This window comes from Pseudomyrmex gracilis, unplaced genomic scaffold (genome assembly GCF_002006095.1).
Source record: "Pseudomyrmex gracilis isolate BER0280 unplaced genomic scaffold, ASM200609v1 scaffold_58, whole genome shotgun sequence".
NCBI classification, from domain to species: domain Eukaryota; kingdom Metazoa; phylum Arthropoda; class Insecta; order Hymenoptera; family Formicidae; genus Pseudomyrmex; species Pseudomyrmex gracilis.
Window position 1 is genome coordinate 1 of NW_018020642.1, and position 26,516 is coordinate 26,516.

The 26,516-nt window shown below is 41.9% G+C and overlaps 1 protein-coding gene and 1 non-coding gene across 2 annotated transcripts in view; one reads left to right on the forward strand and one right to left on the reverse strand.

Moving 5' to 3' along the window:
• Positions 1-241: 241 nt before the first annotated feature.
• Positions 242-26,516, reverse strand: part of LOC109854044 (proteoglycan Cow-like) — a gene marked incomplete at its 3' end in the record, with an annotated part of 86,094 nt that continues 59,819 nt past the window's right edge. The window contains exons 4-7 of the mRNA XM_020426737.1: positions 25,341-25,469; positions 13,833-13,978; positions 10,321-10,478; positions 242-535 (exon numbers count right to left, since the gene is read on the reverse strand). Coding sequence (XP_020282326.1) covers positions 242-535; positions 10,321-10,478; positions 13,833-13,978; positions 25,341-25,469 — 727 coding nt within the window. The remainder of the gene's footprint in view (positions 536-10,320; positions 10,479-13,832; positions 13,979-25,340; positions 25,470-26,516) is intronic.
• Trnad-guc lies at positions 17,129-17,200 on the forward strand. Its single transcript has one exon. It is a non-coding gene; the product is annotated as a tRNA-Asp (tRNA).

Consider the following 26,516-nt stretch of genomic DNA (forward strand, 5'->3'; position numbering starts at 1 on the left):
TAAAAAGACGCTGCGAGAAGACAGCGTCGGAATTAGTTCACAAGACGTCGTACTGCTAAGAAGAATTGTAAAAGATTGAAATAAAGACTTGTTAAGTCTGAATCAAGTGGACTCTTCCCCCTGTTCCTGCACATCTCCTGTCCAAAAGAACTCGTTGTGACAATGTAGCACAACAGTTTCTTGAAAAGAAACCAGTTGAAAAGAGAAAATATTTACACAAATATGTGCGGCTGACGTTTACCGAACGATTTTTGTCGAAAGAAAAAATAAAAGAAAACTGAAACTTACACTGTCCGACTCTCCCTCTCGCGGGATTGGGTTTAGGATGCTGACGGCGATGCTTGGATTCCGTCCTCACGACGGAAAACCAATCCAAAAGGCGATTAGCCATTGCGGGCTTGGACGACGGCGGGCAATCGGCGTTTCTGGACGATGACTGCGCGTTGTACAGCGCCTTCAACGGCGACTGGGTCTTGTCCGTGACTTCATTGCTCATCAAATGCTTGTCGTCGTATCTGTTCGCGACAGCAAGACCCTGGTGGTACATGTGTGTAAATACAAACAAGTATTTTTATGCGTATCGCTTTACATACAAAGAATTAATTAAAGAAATTAACAGAGTTAAAATCAATTATTACAGTCAGAATGAGATTTTTTGACACAGTGTGGGGGGCTCGTATTAATTGAAATTAATATCTTAGTGACTATTGAAAATTTTGCAAAATTATACACGAATTTTCTGTTATAATTGAAAATTTCACAGATATCCTATATAACATACACGTATACATACACGTATATACATATTTTTGTATGCAACTCTCTCTCGTAGATTTGATTCCTTTTTTGCGAGTTTAACAAGAATTCAGCAACTTTTTATTCAGAGTCGGTCTATATTTACGTGATGTCCGCCATCGTGCATCGGCAATTCCATCCGTGTAAAATCTATTTCTCTTCGAAGCAATACGTGAATTTCAACTAAGGTTCGCTAAATAAGTTAAAAAAAAAAAAAAAAAAAAAAAAATGAGCGAACGCACGTGCGTGGCGTTTGATTGTACGTAGAATTTCTAGCGATGCGCAGACTAGCGCGTGTGCGGATAGGTAATAATTAATTGCGTTAGCTGCAATCAGTTCGTTAATCAACGCTCTCTACTGTCATTGCCGTTCGGTCGTGCTTACTGACGGCGGGAGCCGTTGAATGATCTCTCGATTGCCAGTTCGTTTAATCATATCGTCGGCCTCTCACTCGCTCACACGCGCATTAAACCTCAATAGCTAGGTCCGATTAATTATAGCCAGACTGACATTGACGCGCGATGTACGTACAAATGATTTGCAATTGATATTTCGCGTAGCTTTGAAAAAAAAAAAAAAAAAAAAAAAACATTCAATCGATATGTCGATCACAGTTTTTGTAACCGCGGCATAACACAATCGTTTTGCTAATTCGAAAATTCAATTTTATCGAGTCGCGAGATTTAATTTTACGACGCCTGGCTTGAAATTTCGCGTCAACTTGTTCACAAGGGAGCCGGTGTCCGAGTGCAATTAATAATTAGGTAACAGCTTGTGCCGGGATTTCCCCGGAATTTCATTTTTAAGTTGGTATACGACGCGTGCGCGTCGTGAGAAAAAAGTATAAAAACAAATTTCTATATTCTCTCGCAAAGTTGCATTCTCGTCTCTTCTTTGTGCAGTTTGCGTCACAAAGCGCAGCGCGTTTCTTATTGTCCTCCCGAACAACGAAACAAATCAAATACTGTCGGTGTATTTGAAACTCGTCGCGTGTGTGCGCGCGCGTTTGTCGAAAGTACTTTAAGTAGAAAAACGTAAAAAGTAAATAACGATTTTAAACACGTTTCGCAATCGAGTAACGGACATTTTGATCGAATTTTTTTGAAATTTTCGAAGGGGGATTAGAACGAAGTTCAAATTGTGTGTTCGTCCTGTCACGAGACTAGGCCAATGAGACAAAAGCCAGCGGAACAGATCGGATCTTTATTGGTTTCGTCTCGCGATGTCACGTGCTCGCGGAAAATCATATTCAATCCTCGCGAAAAAAAAGTTCGTTCTCGAAATCGAAAAAAAAAAAAAAAAAAAAAAAAATTTACGACGACCGGAAGCAGTTTTTATTCCTGAGGATCCCGAAGTAATCCCCGGTCTATATATGCATTTCTTATTAAGCCGTAATCTAGAGAGGGTTCAAAATAAAGATTGATCCTCTCCTCTCTCGTCTCTCTTTTCCTTTCATTTTCGCACTATATAAAAGAAATGGAGAAATCCGAATGTCGGGTTCTTTACGACGTAGACGAGTATCCCTCGAGCGCCGCGGCTCGCCGTTTCTTTGGTCGACCTTTACCCCCATGGCGCTCTCTCTCTCTCTCTCTCTCTCTCTCTCTCTCTCTCTCTCTCTCTCTCTCTCTCTTCCCCTTTCTCGTTTTCGAGCAGCCCCAGACGAAGCGTCTTTCCATCGATCGAGGGGTAAAGCGCGTCGCCAGACGAGGAACTGTATAATAATGTTACCTTGCGCGAACACGCCGCGCCAAGACTCTCTTCGCTACGCTCGAGTGACACGTCTCGTCTCGTCGTCATGTATCGACGTGGTACTCTCCACGCGGTTAACTCAATCCGGTCCAACGATAGTCAGGGATCGGACAAATTACATTTTGCCGAGTTCACGCGCAACGATGTAACATTCGAATCCTATAAATTGCACGTTGCGTGTATGAACTTTTCTCTTAATGTTTGATCGATGGGAAATATCTGTGTGGCCCTGAAGAATATTTCACACCAATTAATAAAACACATATCCTGACGGGGGAATTCCTGCACAATCGGAAAACAGCGCGTTGAAGATTTTTGCAAAATAGAGGTTTCACGGGAATTTCTCGCGACAGGAAGGGGGGACGACGTACCTTCTCGCGCACGCGTTCGTCAAAGGACGAGATTTTATCAAGAGCGGTAACTCGCGCGCTTGAAATTCAATATGCAAACGCGCGAGTGCCATGTAAATTACATAGACGATAACAACGCGAGAACTAAGATCGCTTACGTGCAATGCGCGCGTAATAAGTTAATTCAACATTGACACGGAGCAGTGAGGCTTCAACTCTCGATATTCACGCCCGAGCAAATGTTACAAAGCGCGCGGAAGAGATGATGATGTAACTGACTATCGCGCGGAGACTGCGGCTGAAATATATCTCTCGCACAACTTGCGAAATCAATTCTCGCCGGGTCAGAAGCAGGCACAACGGGACGCATTTAGCGCTCACGCGCGCAACAACAAGCTTGAGCTCGTCGTGCTCTTATCGTCTCGCTCGATTTTTGTCACCCGAGCAGGCAGAAGAAACGGGACTTTTATGCAGCGAGTTTTTTACGTAACGCTAATCTCGAAACTCTAAGTTCCCGAGTCTATTAACTCCCGACCCCGGATCGTCCGCAGCTGCGGATCGTCCGTTGCTAATGACCTTTCCCGTCTTGCGTGCGCAATTTTAAACGTCCGCATGGGACGAACGACTAATCCGGAATACAAGCGCGATAATTAACACGCGTTTCGATAACAGCCGCGGCTTCGCTAATCGCAATCTAGCCGAAATTTCTGCCGTTCGCGTTCTGCTCGGTTTCGATCGACTTGCGTGAAATTTGAATGAATTCAAATCGGAGAGCGAATCACAAACACCTTTCTCTTCTTATCGCAACGATCGAACTGAGAGTCAAATCAAACGGGTGTTTTCGTACCGACGCGGTTTTTGAAATAGGAAAATAATGTACAACCAATCGAATTATTACAAATATCGTTAAAATGTTGCTAATTTGCCGAATGAATTTGCGGAATGCAATAACAAAACGTAACGAATGTACGTGTATAAGAGATAGTGCACATTCATATATTTCATTAAATATACTATTACGCAATAATAATAATAATAATATAAAATTTCGATATGCTGATAATATTCGTATACAATCTACAGTACATATAATCCGCGTATTTGTTCCGAGCGATTATTCCGATGGCATATTGAAGTATATTGACAAGAGAGAGAGAGAGAGAGAGAGAGAGAGAGAGAGAGCTATTTTATATTAAAATGATGTCTCGGAACGCGGAGAGATAATAATATTATCACGCGGCGTAATATTTTCGATGGTCATTGAAAGCGCAGATTAAATCTGCTTTATAACCCGAAAGGCGACGGAAACAAAAAATTGATATGAAATTATTACGACGGGAAAAAAGTGCACAGGCCTGACGTACTTACTTTTTCGATATTTTCTACAAATGTAATATTGATAAAAAAAAAAAAGTAAAATATGTTATTGCACAGTATATGTCGTACGACATTAATGTCATACCAAAAGATATTGTAATATGTATTTAATAATACACTAAATACATATCTTTTTTGTCTATCCATCTATCGATCCACAGCTTTAATACACGTACAGTGAGACACGATTGCGCTGTCACGACAATGTAACACACGAAATGATGAATATGCGATCGTTATCGTCAACATCGGAATTTCGATTAGCACGCACCGCGAATCGAGATAAGCGTCGTCACGACGACAAGGCGCGTCGCGACGCTTTTATCGAGATCGGCGAAAGTGGCACACGCGAGAGGGGGAGGAGAAGGAAAGACATCTAAGAGCGGAATAATATTTTTACGACGCGTGCTCGTCGTAAGAGAGAGCAAAAAAAAAAACAGTGTCCAAATATTTAGACTTACTCGGCTTGATAATTCGAAGGGGGAAGAGAGATCTTTGTCGATGTGAGGAGACACAGACTACCAAAGAATTTTTCTAACACCCTCGTCCTCCCTCGTTCTCTCTTCTCGGAACGGAGGATATTTTATTTAGCGTCAGACTCTTTAACTTTTACCATCGACGAAACTTCCGAAATGGGGGATGACGCTCGAGATGCATTATCCGAAGCGTTTCCACGGGCGCATGTACACACTGCGGTGTACATAAAGCGCAGTAAAACTATATACAGTATATATATATACATACAGGATATAGTTCAAAGTAAATAAGATTGTGTGTCGCGCGCGCGAGACACACACGCACATACGCACGCACGCACGCACACACATAAGTAATCGCAATTAATTAAGAGAAACCTAACGGGGGGAACGAGTTAATTCGCGATTTCCATTAGCCGGCGGCTATTGAAGCGAGGCAGATTTACGGTCTCTCCCTTTTGGCGTCTCGTATTTTTCTTCCATTAAAAGCGATTTCTCTTGCTCGGTGTTTTCGCTGCTATTTGCACCAATGGATGTTTTCTCGTCGCTTTTCATCGAGATGTGCGCGCACACACATACACACATCTTTCGTGTAGCCTCATGTACGTACGGCTGGCTATCGCGCGTCCGTCTTCTCGATGCACAAAAAAAAAAAAAAAAAGAGAGAAAAAGGTCCGGCGAATACATTCCGTGCCCATTAATATCGCGGGGACGAATCTCCCTCCGGGGAGCGGCAAATTCATTGAACTCGCGGCAAAAGTTATCCGCTTCGATTGGGGGAGAGTACCAGGCAAAATTAGATTTCAAACTGTATTATATTCCGGTCAAATTCTGCGAAAGTTTCATCTCGAGTGTGTGCGCGCACACACAAACGCACGCACACACAGAGAGTATATATATATACGTGGCGTATACGCGCTGCGCGCAAAAATTTCCGGAAGATTCCTATGACAAATTGAAAACGCGACCGAAGGGACGCGATTTGCCAAAGGTTACGCATAAATAACTCTTTTTTCGAGTCCGTACGCGTCGCCGCGCGTAAATCCACAGAAGGGAAGAATTTATTTTCGCAGGGCAAAAACGTCCGTCGCGATGCCATGTTTATTTGCAAACGCGAGTTTAAAATTGCGTTTCCGCGGCCGGAGTAAATGGTCGAGGTTAACGGCTACCCGAAATTTAATTCACGAGATCGCCAAACGGATATATGTGTGTATAGATATATATATATGTGTGTGTACACGTACACATACACACACGTACGCGCGTTCGATTCGTATATCGGCCGGCGTGCATTTGCATCGGCGTGTACCAATAATTGGGCGCACGGCGCGACGCGCGAACCAAATAAATTAGACCGCTTTAGTACGGCCTCTCGTATCGGCTGTAACGTGGCGGATCGCTATTAAAATAATGCCGGTCAATCGACCGCGTTCGATCCGATCGATTTGTCACTGCGAGTTTTCTCGCAAAATTTCTCATCCATCTCCTCTCTTTCCCTCCCAGTGTGTGTGCGCGCATCACAATGCAATTCTATTTTTACGCGCGCAAGTAGTTTAGACGGAACACGAGAACTGTTTCAGGAACTGTCGCGTCTGTCGGTTAATATTAATCGCCCGCGACGTCGCTCGATATCTCCTCCTATTGTGATTCATCGAAATCGCATAAAAATATTTCTCTCACATGTCCTTAACTTCACGTAGAAACTTTTGCTTGTATTTTGTTTCCTTCTTACAATTCAATTCTTGTTACCTTAGTTTTATTGTTTTTGTTACATTTTTTTAATCTACTAGCACAACACAGCGCTACGCTGTTGTTTTTATTTTAACGTGTTGTGCCAATAAACTTAACCTGTCACCGCGATGACAGCTAGTATATAAGTCTTACAAACCATATAATACACATGATGTACATATGAGAGATGTCAGAAATAACGCATGAAAATCAAACTCAAAAAATAAAAGGAAAAGGAGAGAATGGAAAACCAACACGTAACTAAAGTCATGTGATAGAGAAAAGAGTAAAAAAGAGAATATTATATATATTATACAATATTCTATATCAATATATAATACACACACACATATCGTAATCACGTGACTACAGTCAGTGACCCTGCCGCGATCGCGCGGCCGAGGTCAGTGATCCCTCCCCACCACGGTCGCGCGACCGAGGTCAGTGCCCTGCCAAGGCCGCGCGGCCGAGGTCAGTGACCCCGCCAAGGCCGCGCGGCCGAGGTCAATGACCCCGCCAAGGCCGCGCGGCCGAGGTCAGTGACATTACTGTAGTATGTATATAATACATATAAAGTATAATATTATTAATATATAATTATAATAAATTATATGTATAATATGTATTATTTAATGTTATATATAATATAAATTACAGTCACGTTATTTTCACGTGTTGTTTTTCTACTCTATCCTGTCATGTGACTTTAGTTACGTTTTTAATTTTCTCTACATATACGACGAACTGTCTCAAAATCGCTTTCATTATTTACTCTCTCGATCTTACCGATTCGATTCGACTCGATCAACCAACCAACCAATCGGCAACGCGGAAAAGAGGCAACAATAGGTGCGATGAATTCGACTCCAAACGCGCACTTGTCGGTCCTTTTTTAATATAGAATTATTTGTTTTCTCTTGTGTAATAAATAAATGAATGCAATTTAAAGATTGAATTAATTTAAAGAGTTTTGCAATTGCACAAAAGACGCCCGACTGATGCGCGATACGTTATCTTGATACGAACATCTCTATGAAACAAAAATCACAAAAATTGTACTCGCGCGATACTTGTAAATATAGCGATATTAGAATGTTGCGCGCGCAAACACAGCTCGGCTAAATTCACGTTTACGGTATATTATATTCTATATTTATCGACGAGCGCGGGGGGAAGGAGGGATGGGGAGAGGTAATGCACGGGATAACAGGATGAAGGATATAGCGGGAGCTGCAGGCGATGGTTGCTACAATATTGGACGTTGCTTTTTAGCACAAGCGGCTACGTTCATAAATTCCCTCGGGGAGATCATAAGATCGCGAGAATGGGAGAAGCGCACTACAAAGAAGGTGAATAATACTCGACGCGACACGCGTAAGTGCTTCGGGGCTGACAATGAGCGAGAATGCTTATTCTCTGTGCACAGGTGTATCTACGATTAAAATAAATACATCTATGTACATATGTTCTGACTGTGTCACAAAAAAAAAAAAAACAAAAAAAAACGAGAGTAACAAAAATCAGAAAATATTTTTTCCAAATGTATGTACGCGTGCACCAGCGACGCGTCTCGAAAACTGCGTTTTATATATATATGTACGTGTGTAGGTAGGTATCAATAAAAGCGCAATGAACCGAAAAACCGTGAATGAAGCGTATCACTTTAGGGGGAGGATGGGGGGCAACGATATTGCCGGCGGACCGGCGGGCGTTCTTTTGTGCAACGGCGAAAAGTGTGTAACACACACGGCACACAAAGTGTATAAAGGGAAAATCGAAATTAAGTCAGGATAATGCAACGTATGCTCTTTTTTTTTTTGCAAAACAAGTTTGCAAAGCGCGTATAAAAATTTCAGCTTCTCTCTCTCTCTCTCTCTCCCTCTCTCGTGTGACGTTAACATTTTCATGTAACATGAAGAGATGAAAAAACAAATATTATTCAAAAGAAAACCTTTTGCGCGTTTTCTTTCAGAATTGTCTGAATACGTATGTTTCGAAAAAAAAAAACCATGTTAATTTCACGCACGACGCGAGTTGAAGAATTCAAGTGTTTTTTTGCTGCAACTCTCGCTTACGTTACAAAGCTTTAAGCAAAGAATGAAATTGTTTTTTTTTTTTTTTTTTTTTTTATCTCTCGTCTTGCGATACGATAATGAGCAATGTCTCTTCTCACAGAGCAACGTGCTTTCTCTGTCTTGTGCGCTCTCGCACTCCGCTGAATTAATTCATTAATATCCGGAACAATTTGAAATTTTTTATTTTACATCGCGCAGCTAATTTATTTGGTTGAATGCGAGACGTTTAATCGCTACTGCCAACCGAGGAAAAAAATTTTCCTTGTTATTATTTTTCTTAATATATTTCAATATTCAACAAAAACCGATTTTCAGCCACAAGAATTTGACAAAGATTTTTTACATCTGGACAAAATTAAGTGTTTTAATATTTCTGCAGTTAAAATAAGAAATCAGAAATCTGTCATTTCGACCGATTGTGATAAACAATTCGAAAAAATCGCGCGAGTAATTTTTTTCTAAAAAAAAATGCTGCTTGCTAACGAGAAAAAGGTTTCGCTGAACTAGCCCATTATCTGTGTGATCTTGCGATTTTCCACGCCGAAAGCAGTGTTTTCTTCAGGTCGGCGAATCGATAATCGCCGACGAACGATAAGGGAGAGAAAACGTATCGGCGGATAGAACGACTCAAGGGAAAAGGGAGAGAAGAAAGAGAGAGGAGAGAGAGAGAGAGAGCGCCGTGCGATTTACACGAAGGATAGGTCTCACTTTATTGTTAGTATCGTAAACGTGATATGTAGACTCTTTATACTCGTAAGAAAAATACACTGTCTGTGCATCCTCTGCTTTGCACACTCCGGAAACAACTCGCGCTCGACCGAAATTCTTTGGCGATTAATTGCGCACTTATCCAGAACTGTCGGCCGTAAATTTCAGAAGCCTGTAAATTTAATCAACAATTTCCAACTTGAACGTCTTTCTGATTTATTTCGAATGAAACATTCTGTGAAAACGAGCTAATAAAACATGTTTGAAGCGATGTAACATCGATTTTCCTCAAAAACAGCAGATTCCACGACCAATAAAAAAATTGCAACATTTTTGACGATCCTTAATTCGGACCCTTCAACAAATTTTGTTTGATATTTTCTGACAAGAGACCGTATAGATGATTCTGAAAAACAAGTTACTGGTAAAATAATCAATATCGAGTTTTTTGAAAATAGATTTAAAAAGAGCCGTTCGAGCATATACCATTTTATACACGAATATATATATATATATATATATATATCTGTGTGTAAAAGAGTTAAAGATAACAAAGGCTATAAAATACGAACTCATGTTCCTCCTTTAAATCGCGCGTACGTGCTATGATTCATTTTTATGGAAATCTACGGCGAAGAAAATGCCCCGTTTCTTTCTTTCTCTCTCGTCGAAAATTGGAATGTTACAAATAAATCACAACGCCGCGACTTCTACGCGATATTTCTCGTGTCGTCTAAATATTTCTCGACACTAGTAAGACGATGCCATCAGTTTCGCTCGTTGAAGAGAGAAATATTCAAAAATCAAGAACAATTACGTATGACACGCGCGTCAGAGAACACGCGACAGATACAAATCACTTATATACATATGTATATATCGCTATGTAGTTCGCGCGTCACGATATGTAATGCACATGTACATCCGATAAGATGTATCGTCTGGCACAAGGAAATATATACATTTCCATTCGAGAGCACGATAAATGTAAAAATATTCTCGCCGTGTCGTTTTCTCCGGTGCGCACGCGAGCTCGAGAAGACGAAGATAAAACCTCACCTTGCCGCGCTTTGTGTACTTGAGGTACTGGTAGTGATGATTGTCGTAATTGAAGTCGCGAGGCGTGAGAGTGATGTCATGGTTGCGGCCCATTTTGTCCATGAGCGTCTTCTTTCTCTGCATCTGCATCTTCTTCGAATACATTCGCAGGTCGGTGACTGCGAGCAAAAAAAAAAAAAAAATTAAATGAAATTTATGCCTGATTAATATACTTTTTCCTCCTCTCCGCGCACACTCAGACATATACACACACACACACACATACACACACTGATTGCAAGTCGCGGGCGAAATTACATTTCGTCTCCTGCTCTTTCCCCTCGCACCCGGCGACGATGCAGCGTCGAAAATACTTGGTTCGTTAGCCCGAATCAACTCGAGCGCGACTGCCGACAAATTGCACGTCAGAAATCGAAAAGCCAACTGCAGTTTTCGACGGCGAGACGCCACTTCCCTTCCCATCCGCACCGAGTGGGATTTTTCCGCGAGGCTTGCACACACGCCAAGTTTTCTCCTCGAACGCGGCACGAGGATGACGACGCGAGTTTCCGATCCCGTCGTCGATTCTCTTCCGTCGGGAAAACAGGCAAATTGTTACACAACCCGATTATGTCGAGAAAAGCTACGAATCGAACAAAGTTCGGATAACAAGCTCTCGAAATCTTTTTTTTTTTTTTTTAACGGCTGAAAACAGCGAGCGAGGATACAAAACACTTATTTCGTCACGCGTTTTCAAACAAATAATACAAAACTTTCAATCTTGACAAAAGAAAAGAATATGACACGCATCTAATAATTTCTGACTTCTTTAATATTTACATACCTATAAATTATTTCTCTAATAAATCCGGTCGCGTTATCTCTTTTTTGTGTCATTTGTAAATTATCATCGCGTCAGAAACACGTAATTTAACTAAAATCTTTACGAATGACTACAAAGCATTTTTTTTCGCGTCGTTTTTTTTGCGGAATTTTTTCGCAGAGAACCTGTTCAACTGCAAACGCGATAGACTTCAACGGCATATATCTAGATAATTGCATCGATATTCGCCACGAACATGTTGTGCGAACTGTTAGATCGTGAAAGCGATAATATCTCATTGTGTCCCACATCATGAGATTTAAAACGCGAATCGCGCGCGCGAGCGACGAACAAATATAATATAATTATATCATCCTCGAAATCAAATCTGATTTTGTGCGAATCAATCAAAGCCACGACGAAAAGAAAACCTATCCAAAATTAATTCCGTCGTTCTGTTGCATATAATACACCGCTGTTGTAAAATTTCGACAACAAAATACACAAATGACTCTATCGAGATTATTCCATAAAGTTTCATTATCGCCTCCTCTTCAACCAACAAGCTAGTAATTTTGAATGATTGAAATCTCGCTCGTGAATTTTTCCATTAGCATCGAAAAGCATTAAGTAAAATTTGCAACGCTCACTTTCTCCTCGAATTAACAGCATAACAAATTTTCCATGAAAGTAAACCACGCGTCGAGCTACAAAGTGAAAATACACACATTTCACGTTCCTCTCTGATGATATTTCCATCCTTTCTAAACTTCTGAGATAAGTGTCCCAATGATCACGTTTAATAAAAAAGTAATTGTTAAATATATCAATTGTAACAATTTCGGTGTCTCAATTATTTCAATTTTTTAACATAGGATATATTTTTAATTAATAATTTCTAACTTTATATAAAAGAGAGTTTTGTTACGTTATTTTCAATTAAGAAATATTTGGTCACACTGGGACAGTCGTTATCTTACATGAAAATCATAATATGAAGGTAAGCGCGCGCGTCAAGAATAAATGGCAAATCGCAATTTCGCAAATACAATTGCTTCTGATCTTGTTTATTCTTCCAATTCAACGATGATTCACGCGATTCGACTTAACGTTTGCCGAAGTGCATCGCGTTGTATGCCCAACAGCGGCATTATTGTTCTAACCACCAATTATGAATATTCATGGAAGGTCCGCGTGTCGTCGAGGCGGAGAGCAAACGCCGCCCGCCATTGTATGAAACTCACACAACAACACATCCGAACATGAATATGCTTATAAATTGATCTCGCCGCGTTAAGTCACAAACCCGTTTTGCAAGTCGTCATCGACGGTTTATTTTTTTTTGTTTTGTTTTGTTTTACGTTTTATTTTACCTTTCAACGCGCGATCGACGTGCAGCGCGCGCTACACAGTCCAGATAGAGATTTTCCGGTGCACATACGCGCGTCTCGTCGTAAAAAAATTCTCGCGATAACAAAAATCTCTGTAATTCCCCGCGTCAGAGAATCCTCTTCCGTGATTTCTAGATTTTATTCGGTCGTTTTAATCCGCTACCCGCGAGCGATCACGGTTTGAATATTAACTTCCTCTTCTGTAAAATAACGCTCATCGGTTCTATGTGAATTTTAGAGAATGTGCATAAACCGCATTTCCGACTATACTCTGTTGTATCGTTACATATACAATAACGCACGGAAATTAATCGGATTTGGTGTAAATAGCATTGCAAATTTGATCTACATCTTTTATTAACGTTTATGTAATATTTAAAAGTATCGATATGTCGAGGTTAGTTGTCGAAAAAATTGATATTACAGAGCTTTGTTTATTTGATATTGTCGAAAGAGAGAGAACTCTGTAACAAATAGACTGTTTCTGCGCGAGAGCTCAAAAATTCAAAACATAATTAAACTTCTGTTATTACACGCAAACTTTCCCCCGTTGCTTATCTATCTTTTATATTTTATCGACATTTTCGAAGTTGTGTAATAAACGCGTACGTACACACACACATACACGCGCGTGGTGTAAACATATTTTTTCCTCAAACACTATTTTTCGCAGAATAATATTTTTTTGCATTTATTTTTGACGTTGACGTCAAATATATATATATATATATACACAAACACACACACATATATATGTATATAAAGAGAGAGAAAGCTTGAAAAGTTGATTAAAAATACAGAGAAATTTTTTGATCAAGAGATATTAATTTTATGAAAAGCCCTTTATTGAAAAAAAAAAGCAAAAACTTTCAAAATTGATATATATTTATATATAATTGAATGATATTAAAAGCAGCTTTTATCAAACAAAATTCTCCGGTTCCGGATTTAAAAAACTTTTTCACAGAAGACACGCGCGCAAAAAAAGAACGATCATCGCGCCAAAGGAAAACTTTCGTACAAATGTACGCGTATTAAAACTTGAATATCGAATCGTTTTTTTCTTTTTTTTTTTTTTTTCTCAAACGGAACGATACAAAGGCTGCGAAACACACAGAAGAAGTGAATCGCGCAAAGACGCTTGCGGCGGAAGAGTGATAGCATCAACACTGTGTGCAACTTATTGAAATAGTTTGAAACTCGGTGTGGTTCTCCTGTAAACAGCGCATCCGAGATTAAACCGAGTGATCTCGGTTTAAACTCGCGCGCGAGACAAACGTATTATTCTGTCTCTCTCTCTCTCTATCTCTCTCTCTTACCTTTGCACGGACAAAAACCCTTGCAGGCAATGTGGACGGAGGTATGGTGAATGCAGTTGTGGTATTCGAGACGACACGGCGAGCTGTACGTGCGATTGTCGTTTCCGCAGAGGAACGTAGGCTTCACCACGGGACACTCCTGGCACCTGTAACACAGAAAACAAAACAAAACCGCGCGGTTTAAAAAAAACGCCCGACGGCTGTCGTCGACGCGCGCGTGTCTCTTCGAGGTGTACACCAGGTGCATAGTAAAAGTGAGACAAAGGACGGGTCTTGTCGAGAGTGTTCCGAGGTAATATCGAAATTCGATGCCTCGTCCCGTAAAATACCCTGTGTGTGTGTATGCGTGTTTGTGTGTGTGCGCGCGCCGCTTGTGAATTTTGTTAAACGACGTGTCACTAGATATATCGAGGACGACGGAGAACCGAGCCGTAGAGCTCGTCGTGTACCTCAATATAAGGCTCATAAAATTTCTCGTAAAAATTTATGAACTCTCTCGGGCGCGAACCATGCAAACTCGTCGCGTCGCTTCGGGGATGCATCCGGCCGCGATTGCTGGCTTTTGCAGCGCGACGTCGCGCGTGCGTTTCCCAATGATACGCGTCGTTGAAAAGGTACTGGACCTGTCTGCTGTTACCCGCGAGCAATTAGTAGTTTCAGAATTTATTTTCGCACAATAGACAAAAAAGATTTAAACGCGTTTATTGAGATCTGACAATCTCTCTTTTTTTTTTTTTTTATATTTGTCTTTGTATCGCTAACGACGTTTGACGTCTTTTGTGTCGGTAACATCAGTCACGTGCATACGACTCCAAGTGTCCTTTTGAAAAAATGCCGACTGTCTGAGTGAAAAAGCCCGCGAACGGATATCCGGAGGGAGAAAGGGAGGAAAGAAGGGATGAACGGAATTCACTTACACCGCGATTAACAGACGATGAAAGTCTGAGAAGGTATTATCGCCGAGTCCGTTAGAAGATCGAGATCAAAGGCGTTTTCAGACGAGTACTAATCGACAGGATGAGGCGGCGCTGCTTTTCCTCTCCCCTTTTCCTCTCGCTCAAGATAGTCTCGAGGCTGGAAAAGTCTCGGGGCTCGTGTAGCTGAATAATGAAAAGCCAAGGATGTGCCGGGGAGTCAATTACAGATATGGCCGGGTTTAATCTCCAGAATTGCTTGCCTGCCGTCTAAGCGCGCTATTGTACGTATTATTCTGGCCGTGCTCTCTCTCTCTCTTCCTCTCTCTCACATCGACTGACGTTTCACGGCCGCGTGCGCTCGCCTTGCCTTTGTTCCCTGCTAATTCCGATACCCGGGCGAGAGAATTTCTCGACCCCGGCGAAATCTCACCGTGTACAGGTGGATATCTCGGTGTTGGTGAATTTCTCGAAGTTGTAGAAAATGAAACGTTTTATTCTCTCCAAGAATTTCCCAAGCAACAAGAGACCGTGTTCGTACGATAATATTTCGAGCAGAGTTTTCGCGGATGTGATTCCTATATTCGTAAGAAACATTTTTATACGCGCGACACAGACGGATATTGCGATTACGCGACGAATCTCTCGATCGGGAGACGGGAATTTAAAAGCGGCTCACGCGAAATTTTTCCTTTGTGCGGCTTTTTTAAACGTACAGTTTTTTAAACGAAATTATAATTAATTCGCCGGCTGTGCTACTTTTTCCGTCCTCGATGCAAAGCCGATGGTCCCGCTCCCGAAGAAGCGAACGCGCGCGGCCAATGGGAATTTTTCGAGAAGCGGAGCTTGTAAATCGGAAACGCGTAATACGGCGGAAGCGAATAAACTGGGAAGCCACAGAGACACAACCGAGATACGATGCGAGCTAACGTAGACACGCTCTACGAGGAGAGAGGAAGAAGAGAGGGTCCGCGCTTCGCCTCGTGATAAAGGAGTTAAACCGGCTTAATTACCACGTTACTCGGTTTAAACTAATTACGCGTTTGCGCGCGACCGCAAATTCTCGAAGCAGAACGTATATACCGCGCCGCTATTGTGGTCGAATCCGCCGCGCACCGAAAGCGAGCAAGAGAGAAGCGCCTTGCGGAATCTTCGCCGGGAGGGAAGTGACTTCCGCGTTATTATAATCCGCGCTACATACATTATGCGCGCGCGATATCGATATTGTGTGTGTCTATATGTATGTATATTAATTGTTCTATAATTCAACGAGCGAAATTTTCGACACGATGTGTCGCGCGCGACCGCAGCGCGATTGTCGGCTGGCCGAGTTTTGCGGAAACGGAAATTCAGTTCATATCAAATTAATTGTGAGGTTTACGCGCGTGTATCAAAGCGTGCAGTTATCGGGGTACCTGTGTTTAAATGTCACGTTTTGCATAAAATATTATGTACAGCGACGCGGCGCAACATCCGCGACGTATGTTCGGTAGAACAAATCGGAAATCAAGAAATTTATGTAACGACAAAACAAAAAAAAAACAAAAAAAAAGGAGAATCATAAAACCGTGAAATTTTTCTTTTATCCGCTACTTTTTCTTCATCCAATGTGTTCTAATCACGTCCGGTGCTCGAGTTAATTGGCAGACCGCTGTTTACCGAGTGGAGGGGAAGCGGATATCGTTTCCCGAGGGGGAAGTTTGTTTTCCAGTCGGCGTTCTCGAGTGCGCGCTCTCGAATCAGCGAGACGTCGATGATCTCTTCCTCCCCCTATCCCGTTCTCGCGATCTCTCGCGGCGAAATATATTCACCGAACAAATTGTGTAACCGGAGAGAAGTGGCGGAAGGCGTGGCGCAAGTAGGTAGGTAATGCACATGCCAATCCGCCTTTAATCTCTCCCTCGTCTGTATATCGAGCGAAGCGCCTGTGAGAAGCCCGAAACTTTCGTCAGGTGGCACTTGAACTTTATCGTGTCTACTTTGGATGTCCAGGATAAACCATTACTCTCTCTCTTTCTCTCTTTCTCTTTCCCGGCGATACTTTCCACCGAACCCCCTAAATCCAGCAGTTGAAACAAGATCGTCGAGCTTCAACAAGCGGCGTAAAAAAGTTCTTTTGAAGAGAGAAACGGGTGTTCCTAATAAAACTTAAATATTAAAGGAGCGGAATTTCGTTTACATAATTAACTCGAACGTGTGTAAACATTAACCCGATTTCCGGCAGACTTTTTTTTTGTTAATCCACGGTTCAATAGTTAGATTGATTCTCCAATCAGGCAACTGACACAAACATAAAACATTTATTGTGAAAATTGCAACTTTGATTAAAAAATTCTATTGCTTCAAGTAGTTACTCGCAAAGTGAGCTTGACTACCGAGCGGTCCTCGGTAGTATAGTGGTTAGTATCCCCGCCTGTCACGCGGGAGACCGGGGTTCGATTCCCCGCCGGGGAGGATTGTTTTTTTTTATTTTTTTTTTATTTTTTTTTTTATTTCTTTCAAACAATGCTTTTAAAAACCGCGCACTGTTTGTCGTTTTCTGCGTGTAATTGCAACGAAATTACACACGCAAATTAAATCCATTAAATCGTATAATCCGTTAAAAACGCTACATAAATGGATACGCGACAACAATGTAGGACATTAAAAAATATACGCAATAATACGCGATGTGTTGTTTCAGCGACAATAAATAAACTAGTCGGACGGTAAAAAATCAATCTTGTAAAATTTGTTTGGAAATGCATTTTTTAGTTAGCTTTTATCATTCAATAAATTCTCTCCTCTGTTGTGCTAATATTATTTTTTCGTTATAGATATCTCCGGCATTTAATAAAAAACTAACTCGATCCGTAGTCATAAATATGTAAAATCTCTTTTGATGTATTATTAAACGTATAAACAAATGTATGAATATCGCATAATATTGTAACACGCGGTATTGACAAATTAGGAGGATACAAATTCAGAAAAAAAGTATAAATAAAAAATCTCTTATTTGTTCCATGGGTGAAGTATATTCGTCGCTGACACACACACACACACACACACACACACACACACACACGTAAGAGCGTGTTCATCTTCCTCTATTATGACGCTATTGTCGCCATTCGCAAAAAAGAGAGAGATAGAGAGAGAGAGAGAGAGACATTCTCCTTCGCGCGCTTCGATTGTCACGACGATATTGCCGCGCGCAATGCAGAGAAAACAAGCACGGATGGCGCAATGATGCGTAAGCAACGCGGAGAGGGGAAACACACGCGAAACGTGTATATTTACGCATTGAACACACGACCCTTCCATTCCGCCGCTTCCTCCTCGGTGATCTCTCCCGGTTCCGCGTTTTCGCTACGTTTCGCTCTTCGCGCGCTCTCTCGCTTATATATATACGCTCTCGAACTTTTGATTTACGCGGCCTCGATGGAATTCCATGAATGCGAAATGTAATCCTCCCTACACTCCCCTCTCTTCATACCTCTTTTTCCCGGCCAGTTACCTCGGGGCCATATCACCACTCCTCATCCAATGTGAAACTTTGCGTTTCAATCGTGCCCTACAAGTAACAAACGGCGGCAGCTGCCTACAGGAAATATATTTTCGGCGGAAGGGATGGGCGATTTATTTGGAGAGAGAGAGAGAGAGAGAGAGAGGCGGCCGGGAAGCGCATGGCGAAATGAGGATCCCCGTCGGAGTCCTTCCGTCTTGCGGAAAATCCAAGGAAATTGCTACAAAATGGAACATCAACCGACGCCAACAGTCTGTCCGAAAGAAACTGAAATTAATAATTAATTAAAAAGGCAAAATAAGCCAACGCGTAACGAGGTATTTAATAATTAACGAGAGTGCGATAAACAATTTGCCTTTTTTTTTTCGTTATTATCGACATCCGTCCGAGCCGTTAATCGGGGCTTAATTCTTTTGGTTTAAATTAAAATTATCGATCGCAGATTAGTTTTTTGAAACTCCTCTTGCATAAAGAATAATTGATACCTGCATTGGATGCCGTGCATTATTTCGTCAATAAAACTCGCGAAACGACGACACAAAGAAGGAAAAACACAAAAACGGCGCCTCTGTTAAACTGCCTGCGTGCGCAGTGATAGCGATTGCATAACAGTATTGTTGTACAATAAGCTTCCTGTCACGTGCTTTATGTGACTCAAAGCCATTTTTATATCCGCTTCGCTAAAAATTGTTTGACACTGACTGACTATTTGTTTTGTTTTTGTGCTTGTGTGTGTGTGTGTGTCTGTCTGTCTGTGTGTTTTTGTACATCTGTTTCTCCTGTGCGAATCCTGTCGATCGGTTGTGTAACGCGCCAGTTTGAAAAATTGCAACTGACATCTTCGAAACGCGCTTCTCTCTCTCTTCAAAGAGAACCTTGTGTCTCTCGATCGAGAAATGTAACGCTTACATTGCGACTAACGTAACGTTTCGTTTGCGTTTTTATTCTACTTTTATACTCGTCCGCGGAGATCTCAACGAGGAAAAAACAAAAATAAAAATAAAAATAAAAAAAAAAAAATCAAACGAAGCAACGAAATAACCTTTTTGAAATAACCTTTTACACCGCCGCGCCGTCGCTCTGTGTAAAAGAGAGATTGTGGAAAAACCGCGTCTCGGTGATTCCCGAGATCGGTTTTCCGTCGAGGAAATATCGACTGTAAATTGACCAATGAGCCCGTCGTAATCGAGAAGAAACACATCGAACTCCCGAGAGCTGAGTTTAAACGTGCTCTGTATATCGAAGCTCTCGAAGACAAGGACCGGGGACGGACCTCTTTGACGGAGACAAAGCGTCGTCGACTCGGGCGGGAGGGGAACGACGTAGAAAGCTGAACTCGCAAAAAGAATCTCCCCGACAGGCACTCAAGCGCTGTCTTTGTCAACGCGCGATGATTTTTCTCGACGACCGACGCGGGAGGAGTTCGCGCTATTAAAACGATCGGACCCGAGCGTCGCGGGTCACATCGGGGATTGAAGCTCGTAATGAACGAAATTGATGTCGATGTCGTAGTCGTAGTCGTCGTCGTCGTCTCGTCGACGACTACGACGAAGGCACTCATAGGATCTATCGGGCATTTCCGTTTTAATTGCGAGGCCGAACTCGGCACTGTTTGCTTATAATTAACGATACGCCGGAGCACTTTACGAATCAAAACTTCCACTGTCATATCTTTCGCCCCCTCTCTCTTTCTGTCTCTCTCGTCTACTTTTTGCCCTCTTCTGCGGATCCTCCCGCCCCCTCCCCATCCACCACTTTCCCCGATTTCCTCTATCTTTCTTCCTCCTCTTTCCGACAACCTCGTTCTCAACCGTGTAATCAGTTCTTGACACTACACGCGAATCCTCCGGGAGCGCGTGCGCGGAGGAATCTATTTTTCAATTATTGGAGATTCCCGCGTCTGATAGAAAGAGAGAGAGAGAGAAAGAAGTGACGGCAATGAAATTTTCGCAGAATTAACCGATTTTTATCTACAAACTAATGCGAGATTCTCGTTTTCGGTGGACGTGTGTGTGTGTGTGCACATAAAGCTCGATGGTAAAACTCCATTACGAAGACACGCGGAAACGAGAATGAGGAACGGGAGAGACAAGGAGACGCGAACTCACACGAGACGGGAATCGCCAAAGTACACTCCCGTCTATATCGACGCGACCAACGTCCAAATCCTGAATTAAACATGAGAAAGCGGCAGTCAAAGTAACGGAAACGGGGAAATACAGCGGAACGTTCCGAGTAAATGGCACGCGTTTTCCCGGTCTCATCGTATAAAAATTCCGCTCCCGACTTGCGGATCTCAGGCCAAAACCCGATTCCATAACGGCGATCGGTGACGGCTTATGCAGACTTCGAGAATCGACGTCTCGAACTGCTGACGACTTGCTCCGGGGAGTTTTTCGCGCTGAAAGCGCGGACGAATACGTGCCCCGCGCTTTGAATAGCGATCTGCTTGCTCGTCGTGATGATGCGAGAAGACGATAATTCCCGGAGACTCTCGGCTACGAAATTGAATTATCTCGATCGCTTTATTGCGACGCGCGCGCAAAGCAAAAAAAGAAAAAAAAAGAAAAAAAAAAGACGATCAGCGCGAGCGATAATTATAGTTCGTTAACAAGCTTCGCGCCGATCGGCAGCAGCACCCGAAGAGTCCGCTTTCTCGCCTCGCCAATTACGATAAAGGCAAATGCGAGAGGTAGCGACGATGACGACGACGACGACGACGAGGACGAGTGGCACAAGCGACAGACGCTCGTCGCAAATAGGACAAGTAGCCGCCTTTGAATGCGCGCGCTGCAAATTGTAGTCGTCAAGTCGCGCGTTTCTCTCGCCGTGAGGAAGAAAAAAAATACGCGACTCTCCTCATCTCGGCGCAATCTCGTGAATCTTCGGGCTGAATTCAACCTCGCGGTGTTAAACAAGTAGCGTCCGAAAGCCCTCAATTGAAACGACAAGCTTTTTTTTTTTTTACAACTGACAGATGCTCGACTTATTAGGGTCGAATGTATGTATTAGAGGATGAAAAAATAGAATGCAATTTATATGTTTTAGATTCAATTATCCACCAGACAATCAAAATTGGAACATTGTTCGTTGCAGTTTTGTCGGATCCGTCAATTTGACAGATGAGTAAGCAGAAAAAAAGATTTTATTTGTTATTTGAAAGACACGTGTTTTATTATTTTTTTTATTTCTTTCGTACTTAGATAATATCAATCACCAAAAATTAATTGCCTACTTTTTAAATGCAAAGATTATTAATATTTCAAACACACTCTAGTTTTAAAATAGAATTAAGACACTTCTCGCAAATAAATTGCATTTCTGAAATCTGCCATTTTGGTTATTTTAGTGTGACGTGTAAAACACGCGTCTCGTAAACCGAGGATGATTGCGAGTTTTGCGAGGTGGAAATTTTGACTTATTGAGGTCGCGGGCCAGAAAAAGAAAAAAAACTCACACATAGAAAATTTTCCGTGCATTTAATTTATTTACAAAACATTCTCCTCGAAAGTCAACAGTCTTTCTCTCTCTCTCTCTCTCTCTCGTTCTGTGTCCGCTTTTCACGCTCCGAAAATCGGAGGAGAAAATCGGATGAGAGAGAGAGAGAGAGAGAGAGAGAGAGAGAGAGAGAGAGAGAGAGAGAAGAAAAAGAGACCAACGCAAGAGATAGAATCAAATCGTAAATGCGGCAACATAATTGCGACACGATGATGCAGAAAAGTTCATTAGAGAAGGTTAATGACGGTTTCTTGTCGTCGCAGTGTGTTAGTTTGACGCGATTTCCTGGGGAAGTTGCACTCGGCAAGTTGGTCGCAAAGTTAAACGCGCGAAATTCGCGCGAAAAGACGACTCTCGCTTCGCGATTCGCGCGATATAAATTTTGATTCCGAAAAGCGCCGCGTGTCTGAATGGGTGCGATAACGCGATAAATACCTGGTGGTATCTTCGCGAGGACGCGCGAGCGAACTAAATAGAGCGAGAATGTGCACGAGAATTACCGGAAACTCTTTAAAATGCGAGCTCCAGAGCGCAGCGCACAATATCACTAAGACTGTGCGTTTCCCGTAACAGTATGTAAATATTATGCGAAGACATAATTTCGGGAAACATTAATGTTGATACTATTTCGGGAATACTATACTCGCCGTGACCTAAAATGCAAAGCGAGCGGCGCGTCTTCCGGAGCTACCAAAGTAATTTTAGATAATGGAAAATGACAAAATTTTGCAGTTCGCGAGAAGTTTGTCAAAAATGTCGAATACGACGTTTCCGCGTGTTTTGTTTCGACAAATCAATTTTCCGACCGAGTTCTGGCAACGTTTCAAAATTATCGAAATTACACCGAGTGCAAAAACCTACTTGTTGTTTCACTCTCCGAAAAAAACCTCCGATAAAAGTTTGCGCGTGCAAACCGCGTTTGTATAAAAAAAACAAAAAAAAAACAATACACACACACGCGTTGTTACACGTATTAAAAAAATATTACTAAATTTCTTTATCGAGAAAAAAATTGCTTTTCGAAACACACTTGTTTTTCTATAAATATAATTTTTTTGGAGGTTTTATTTCTTCCGGACACGTGTGATGTATTCTCTTGAATATGCAAACGAATTGCCGCGAATAAATATATACCGCGGACGGACATCGGTTATAAAGTGTGCTCGCGGAATACTTCGGTACATTCTCCCTCTCTCTCTCTCGGAAGAGAACTCTTTGATCTTAAAATTTAAAATACATCGTTCCACTATCTTATTCTATTCTATTATCCTACGTGTTGTACCACACACACGTACGCGCGACTATCGTGAGAGTAACAGAAAGAATAATACACAAAATGGGGACTTATAATACAAGAAAATGTAAATGCGATATAAGAAAAACTGCGCGCGCGGAACGCGCTGGGGAAGATATCGGGCGACGAGGATCGCGCCGAGGACGTGACAGTAATTTTGCGAAACTGCGTAATATCTCGCGTCGTTCTGCGTGTGCCGCGAGTACTTTAATATTTTATCGTGCGCGACGAATTTCCGAAGGAGACGCAAGAGCCTAAAAAAAAAAAAAAAGAAAAGAAGTTTGAGAGAGAGAGAGAGACGTCTTTGCTCTGCTCGCTCGTGCAAATTTAAGTAGTAAGAAAACCTTCTACCGTTATCCTTCCGCTCCTCCTCCTCTCTTTCTTCGATTTATTCTTTCGTCTTATTCCCCGGAGGGAAGTATTAGACGTCCGCGGTTCTTACTACGTGCCGTTAACTCCTGTTTGACGTGTCGGAAGCAAAGAGCAAACACTACGGCTTCGTAAGGAAACATTGTTATTAGAATAAAATCTTTTGCCAAAGTACACGTCGAATTGTGAAACTCTCACAAACAAAAATAAAATGAACTGGTTCTGATTGTCAAACAAGTGGCACTGGTCGGGCATTGATGAAAAGAAGTCTAGTCGTAACAAAATATTTACCTGTGTGTTATTTATATTATTTTATATGCAAAACATTAGAAATTGTTATTTAATAACGTGTTTTGTTTAAAGCGTTGAAAATTATTTTGTGCGATGATTGCACGTCTAATAATGATCTCTTTCATAAATGTTCATTTCAGCCATCGGTACGCGCGTCCGGTGTCGTTGCAACATTTGTATTATATGTGCGACTTGAATACGCATATCGTTTATATATCCATCAGTAAATGACAATTAGCGGGTAATTTGTTTCACGACAAGACGCAGATGGCAATTTAATGATGTATATGCGCGCCACACCGTCAAAACAGATTTACGCTCGTAATTCCTGAGCTTAATGTCGAATTAAGCACGTTTTAATAACGCGGCTGTCTGAGAGCGCGAGACACGCGTCTCTCTCTCTCTCTCTCTCTCTCTCTCTCTCTCTCTCTCTCTCTCTCTCTCTCTCTNCTCTCTCTCTCTCTCTCTCTCTCTCTCTCTCTCTCTCTCTCTCTCTCTCTCTCTCTTTCTATCTGAAAGCCCGATGAAACGGCGAACGGTGTTTTCAATTTCGCGCTCGAGAGACTTTATTCTCCCGAGGGAAAGGTGTTCGATCCCGCGCTCTTTCAAAAGCGGAGTCTGCGAGGTCCATTTGACGCGCGCCGTTTGACAAAAGGTTTTTTTCCCTCTCTCTCTCTCTTCAATGTGAAATTAATCACATATATAACACAGAACTCGTATCATTGGCGTTTTTTTCTCTTCGTGTCAAAGCGACGTTCGCATTATTAACGTTCTCGTAACAAGAGCGAGGTTTTTATTCCAGATTTGTATTCAAGATGTTATCGTCGTTAATCTCGAGAAAATCAAACGACATCTTCTCCCTCTTCCCAGAGAGGGAAGAGCGAAATTTTCGAAATGAGAAGTTACGCACTTCGCCGTTTCATCAGCGATTCCTTCCTCCTCGAAATCCGCGCAAATCCAAATAGAGGATCTCTCGAGTTTCACCGCGAAAATTGCTCGATACGATAATCCCCCGCCGTATTACAATTCTATCGCGTAAAAGACGTGATCTACAGGAAATTTCTCCTTTGCTCGTACACCTATACATGTATCGATAAAGAGATTACACGGCGCGAAAATGAAATTTTTCAATTCTGTTCTCGGGAAAAATTTTCTTCTCTTTTCCGCGAGGGAGAAAAAAAAACCGCGTTTAAAGTTCGCAGCCGCCTGATAATGCGTCGTTTGAACGTGGCTCGCGAAAAATAAACACGTCGCCGCGCGTTATCACGCGCAACCCAACTAATTTTCTCGCGAAAACTTCACCGTCGTGTTTCAAAGCGATGTGGCTTTTTCAAATGAAGTTTTCGAAACTATTCGCAGAGACCGTCCGCATAAAGATCACGTCTTATTCTTTAGTCGCGCTAATATTAATAACCTCGGGCTATATCGCGCGCAACGGGAGAGAATATCGTAAGAAAATAGGATTTCTCGGATGGAATTTCAAGCGGGAAATTCGCCGCGCGCGCGGATAACTGCGAGAGAAGAGAAGCGCGGCGGTTGTGCTTCGAAAACTTTTCACGTTTTAATCAGATAGTCCAGAGCGAATAATCCGTGCGGCGGATTAAACGGGATAAATGGAATTCGTTGTCACTTACTTCGACTCGTCCTGATCCTCGTCGTCGTCCTCGGAATCGAAGAAGGCGTCGTCGTCCTCGGAATCGACCGAGGTCTCGGTTCTCATCCGTCGCTGTTGAACCGCGCGAGATTTCGGAATTACTATGTCACTGAAAAAAAAAACGCAATTATTTATTTATTTACAAAAAAAATGTCACGAAGAATATAGAAGAGAAATACTAAAAAAAAAGTGACGGATTTAAACGGCGATAAGTTGAAAACGATAAACTCGAAAGAGAGAGAGAGAGAGAGAGAGAGAGAGAGAGAGAGAGAGAGAGAGAAAGGAGCTTTTCAGAGAAAAGTTTTTTTTTCATAATTGTAATACAATAAATCGTCCGGTTTTTTCTCTCTCGCTACAACGTCAACAGTAGTTTTTCGCACTAATTAGCAAGAGCAATAAGGCGGTTTGTTTTTTTTTTCCCACCACAAATAAAATGCAAACTCGCGTTGTTTCCACTTCATATTATAATAGTTTCTATCTCAGGTACGAGGAGAAACTTTGAGCAATTCAACGCGCGCGATTTGCATAGAACCTACTTTATTCGATGAATTAATGGTCGTTATGAAGTTTCGTATCCTACAACTCTGTCCGGGAACCACCGGTGGTGGTGGTAGTGGTGGTGGTACTCTTGAAGGTGGCGCCCTAGGAATTGCAGGCGCAAAGTGCGAATTAGCTTTATATACGGGACAAAAATTAAACGACCATTACTCGAATTACGTTTTACCGAACTAAAACTCCCGGTGTTTAACTAGCGCGCGTTCTAAATTTCCGGGTTTCTCGACATTTATTACACGCCGGCGTAGCCACTTTAACGCAATCAAATAAAATATAAACCGGCAATGTACTGTCTTTCGCAATCCCTTTCTCTTTCTCTCTTTCTCTCTCTCTCGAGAGAGCTAGAAAGGTACTCGAGATTTGATCTTTCAACATAATTTTCATCAAAAGCTTTACTTTTGTTAAATTAACTATTTAGTGTACGTGCTTAAAGCTATGTTTATAAAATATTAAAGTTGTGAGATATCTACTTACATTTTTACATTGTGTTTACGTAAGATAAGATGCCCGATGATCAAACATTTATTAAAGAAAACAAGTATTGGATGTGTAAATATTAACATAATATATTTGACCCGAGTATTTGTCCGCACGCTGTGAT